We start from the raw sequence: 4484 nt of genomic DNA, 5'->3' as shown, positions 1-4484 counted from the left end.
TGGGTGATGCTCAGTGTCTGCATCCCCCTAGGCACCCCGCACCCATCCTATGGCGGGAGGCACGCCGGGAAGCACCCACGATGGGGGAGACCATCCCCTGCCTCTGTCGCCCAAGCTCTGCAGCACCCCCTGTACCCAAGCTAAAGAACTGCCACAATGGGAAGCAGCTGAGACCACCACTGATGTGGGATCCTTCCCCTTGTCAGTCCCCCAATCCCCTTGCCGAACCCTTTACCCATCCTAAGGGACAGACATGGTGGGAGGCAGATTGCAGCCTGCCTCCCACCCCCCAGAGGGAGGGTGAAACAGAAACCCTCTTCTGTTTCCCTAGACCCCTACCTACCCCGTTGGGCAGGCAAACATGAAGTAGTCCTGGTGGGGGACCACCTCGCTCTGCCCGCTGACCCCTCTGGGAGAGGCATAGACTGCCCACTCCCACCGAAGTCCCAGGCTCAGCCCACACTCACCCTTAGAGCCATAGCCAGCCCTCAGGGATTTCAGCCATCCTGCGGAGAGGAGAGGCAGTGAGGTCCCAGGAGGGGTCCCAGGCCAGGCACAGCCCGCAGAAGTGCACCACTCACCTTTCATGTCCTCCTTCTTCATCAAGAGCAGCAGTAGGAGACAGGCAGCCCCCAGTAGCACCCCCATCCACACCAGTGCCCAGTGGGTACGCAGGTCTGCAGGGCAGGATCTGCATCCACCGAGGGTCCCTGGCACCCAGCAAGGGTCTCCAGTGGCTCCACAGGAGGATCCCCTCCCTCAGCCCTCCATTATCCCTCCTCTCTCCCACTGTGGCTGTTGACACTCACACTTGTGCAGGGGACAGGCCCAGAGCGCAACACCAGTGCTGTTCTCAGGGTGCCACAGCTGTGGGGGACACAAGGACGTGTCAGACACTGTCCAGTCCCTATCCACTGCCCGCTGGCTGCTCACACTGACCTGCTGGCACTGCCCCACTGCCACGTCCTGCTGCAGATCCTGCTCCAGCAGCCCAGGGTGCCCTGCTCCCTGCAACAACACGCAGGTCAGACAGCGGTGCCACCACTGCCAGACACAGGGGTCCCTGTGCCACCAGTGCCACTGATGCCAGGACATGGGGGTCCCTTCCCCTTTACCGTGCTGGTGAAGCTGGCAAGGGGTGTGCAGGCACCCCGCTCCACAGCACACAGTGAGGCATTCCCCCTGTGTTCCAGCAGCAGGAGGTCATCGGGGCGGCCGGGCAGCGCTCCTGGGAATGTGCCAGGGGGCTGGGGAGGTGGCGAGGGGAGGCCAAGGAGGGCTCCCTGCCAGCTGGACCCACAGGCTGCCCCTGCCCTCCCACCCCAGCAGTACTCACGGTCCTGCAGGCACTGGGTCAGCCGGACCTGCCCACCGCTCCACACCTGCCCCAGAGAGTGGATTAACAGTGCCTGGGGGTGATGTGGGGCTGCCGTGGGACAGCTGTGGGGCAGAGTGGTGTCCTACCTGCACGCAGAGGTTGGGGTGTGGCCGCAGCCCTCCAAACTCCTGGGGTCCCTGTGAGTGGAAGGGATGCTCCGTAACTGTCACCACCATCCTTCACAAAGCTCGCAGTGCCCCACAGAGCCCCACTGAGCCCCACTCACCTGCCCCCTGGCAGGCTGCTGCAGGCCAGGAAGGGGTTGGCAGGGCCCAGAGGGCACCGGCTGCCAGCAGGGCACCAGCTCAGCCAGGAGGTCACAGGGGGCTGAGAGGGAGCAGGTGAGCACCTGCCCCTCAATGTGCAGGACCAGCTGGCTCTGTGCCCACAGTCGCTCCCAGGCCTCAGCATCTGCAGAGGCACCAGGAGTGGGGTGTCACCCCATGTGGTGTCCCCTTAGGTCCCCCTGTGTCCCAGCCCCCTACAGCCCAGTCTCAGAGTGAAGGTACCATGAGAAAAGGGGCACATGGTGGCCCGCAGGGGGTCCTGGGTTTCCGGCCAGACCTGGGAGTGAGGAGAGAGACAAGAAAAGTATCCATGCTGTGGCTGGCCCCCTTGGGACATCAGAGGGAGATATATAGAGCTTGGAGTCCCTCTTTAGTGGCATCCTGCCACCCCTGCGGTGCCCAGTTGGATGCCCACCTGCAGGCAGAGGCAGGGCAGCACCTCATCGGCGGGCAGGACATAGCTCATGGGACTGCTCTGCTACCAGCAACCAGACGTGGGTCACCCCGTGGCAAATCACCACCAGCAGGGTCACCCAGGGGGATCCGCTCCCAGGGGACCCTCTCCCAGCACACCGCCTATAACACAGACACAGCTTCTCGGGAAGGAGGAGGGGGGCAGCAACCAGAAAACAGACAGGGTGGGGGTTCAGGGAACAGGGTCCATACTCACCGCGGTCACTGCACGCCCTGGCCCACTGGTGCCGTGGCTATTGTTGTGGTAGAGCCGGAGCGTGTAGCTGTGCCCCGCTGCAGCCCCCTGCACCTCCACAACCACCTCCTTCTGCCCCGGGGAGACCCACAGCCTGGGCACTGTATCAGAGGCAGTTCAGGCCACCCAGCTGCTGACACTGCCTGCCCAGCACCACGGCACAAGGCATGGCATGCCCAGGGTCACTCTCACCCCAGGTATCCACTGCCCAGCTCTCCCCGGGGGATGCAAACTAAGGCGGGGTGACACCAGCACCTACCTTGACACTGGGGGACAGCGGCCTGTGCTGCGGGCCACGAACAGTCTGTGGGGACAGGGAATCAGTGGGCAGGGGGGCTGGGGCCACTGCAGGGGATCTGCTGGGGCTCACCTGGCACCTGCTGCTGCTGGCTCAGCCTCTGCCGGCCCCGTGAGTTCGTGTATGCCGTGACGTGGAGTACAGAGCCCAGCGGTGCCTCGAAGCACCGGAAGATCACCCAACCCTGGGCAGGAAAACCACCACCCCACTGCGGTGAGGCACCGGCACCACCAGCACCCACCTCCCTGAGGCACGGGAACAGGACCACCGTGCCACAGGGATGCGCTGGTGCCAGTGCCCACATCCCCGGTGCCCAGGGACTGACAGTGCTGGGACACACATTCCCAGTGCCCTGCATCTACATACCACGGTTCGGCTACGCAGCGTAGGGCCCAAGGGTGCCCAGACCTCCACGGCCACACAGCGGGATGAGGCGTACGCGTGCCCAGAGAGCAGCAGCAGCCCAGTGATATTGGGCTGGGATGAGGTGGCTCCAGTCGCTGGTGGCCGCTGTCCCCCATCACCGCTATCCTCTGTCCCAGGGGTGCCTGGCAGCACGGAGCGGCGGGGCTCGGTGGCGGTGCTGGCAGCAGGTGGCAAGGCCAGGCGCACGCGTGCCTCCAGGCAGGGCACACAGGCCGTGGGCTCGGTGCAGCGCAGTGCCGGCTCCAGCCGCAGACGAGCCGGGGCCAGCCCGTGCCTGGGCCCCGGGGGCTCTGTCCCGCACAGCACATCGGTGTCTGGGGGGACAGAGAGGGCGGCATGGGGGTGGGGTGCCCATGTCCTGGGTGGGGCGGGGGCCATGGCATGGTGATGGCACTTACCCAAGAGGCGGCAGGTGAGGCCCTGGGGGAGGCAGGGGTGAGGCCGGGGGTGGTGCCAGGTGCCTGACGCCTGCGTGCTGGTGACACCAACTCACCTGGGAGCAGGCCAGGGTATCGCGGGGGTCCCCACGGCCACCCGCCGACCCCACCACCAGCACCAGCAGAAGCTGCCCCAGTGCGTGCATGGTGGGGCCGAGGCCTTGGGGTGCCCCGGCCCCACGCCGGCTACTCCCCAACCGCCCCTCTCCTGGCTCCACGGGCCCCGCCGCCGCCGACGGCTCCCGCTTCCTGCTCTGATCCCGGACACCCGGGTCCTTGCGTGGCGTCAGCAACCGCCCTGGGGTGGGGCCTCCTGCTCCCGCACCGACCACGGAGGGCTCCGTGCCCCGCCACCCCTGGGAGGGCTTGGGGCCCCACAGGGACGAGTTGGCTCCATAGCACGGGCACGGTGCCAGGCTGGCCCCAGGCAGCCACAGCGGCTGGGGGACACGGTGTGGCAACCGTGCCGGTACAGGCTGTGCCCAGCCGGGTGCGTCCTCTTGCCTCTCCGTGCAGCAGAGGAGCACTGGGCAGCCCTCAACCCTCCAAGGCACCAACAAATCCCTCGTGGTACACCAGAGAGACAACAGGGCAGGGTAAAATGACACCTTTATTGCTCCCACCCCAGACCAAGTCCTGCTGGCAATGTCGAGGCAAAGAGCAGGGCCAGGCTGTGCCCAGCACCAGCCCTCTAGCCACCTGTGCCTGGGCAGGGCAGGGAGCCTCCCCATCTCTCAGCTTCTTCCTGCACCACCCCAACGGCTCGCTTGGCTGTGGCGTCCAAAGGGGCTTCTACGGGCTCTCCTCTAGAGCAGGTCCCTGTATGGGAATAAAGCTGCCCCTTTTCCGGACAGCATCTCCACTCCTGGCCACAGATGACCAGCTGGATGCTTGGTCCAGCCCCTGCAGCACACTCCATGACTGAGGCCAGTCCTGATTGGACCCCCGC

General features: G+C 65.8%; 1 protein-coding gene across 7 annotated transcripts; it reads right to left on the bottom strand.

Annotated features, from left to right (window-relative positions):
* Positions 1-7: 7 nt before the first annotated feature.
* Positions 8-4478, bottom strand: IL17RC (interleukin 17 receptor C). 7 transcript variants are annotated; one of them, XM_017732555.1, is made up of 16 exons: positions 3592-4478; positions 3497-3518; positions 3039-3412; positions 2745-2856; positions 2634-2678; positions 2336-2475; positions 2081-2140; positions 1888-1942; positions 1605-1789; positions 1465-1515; positions 1337-1382; positions 1116-1228; positions 940-1008; positions 810-867; positions 582-710; positions 8-506 (listed from the first exon to the last, which is right to left on the bottom strand). In XM_017732555.1, exons 1-16 carry the CDS (start codon positions 4264-4266, stop codon positions 340-342), a joined length of 2301 nt encoding a protein of 766 aa, XP_017588044.1. In that variant the 5' UTR covers positions 4267-4478; the 3' UTR covers positions 8-339. The 7 variants fall into 7 exon arrangements, with proteins under 7 accessions (XP_017588044.1, XP_017588050.1, XP_017588043.1 ...); XM_017732561.1 differs by having other exon boundaries at positions 582-677; XM_017732554.1 differs by having other exon boundaries at positions 2081-2143; positions 3592-3894.
* Positions 4479-4484: the final 6 nt, after the last annotated feature.

Source organism: Corvus brachyrhynchos, unplaced genomic scaffold (assembly GCF_000691975.1).
Source record: "Corvus brachyrhynchos isolate BGI_N302 unplaced genomic scaffold, ASM69197v1 scaffold4, whole genome shotgun sequence".
Lineage (NCBI taxonomy): Eukaryota > Metazoa > Chordata > Aves > Passeriformes > Corvidae > Corvus > Corvus brachyrhynchos.
Note: the sequence above shows the minus strand (reverse complement) of the source record. Positions and strands in the feature narration are given on the sequence as shown.

Coding starts and splice junctions, on each gene's coding strand:
- IL17RC (XM_017732555.1), bottom strand. CDS start 4,266: ATGGGGAGGCTCCCTGCCCTGCCCAGGCACAGGTGGCTAGAGGGCTGG. Junction 3,413..3,496: donor CCTCACCTGCCGCCTCTTGG/GTAAGTGCCATC, acceptor CTGTCCCCCCAG/ACACCGATGTGCTGTGCGGG. Junction 1,229..1,336: donor GACCCAGTGCCTGCAGGACC/GTGAGTACTGCT, acceptor GCACATTCCCAG/GAGCGCTGCCCGGCCGCCCC.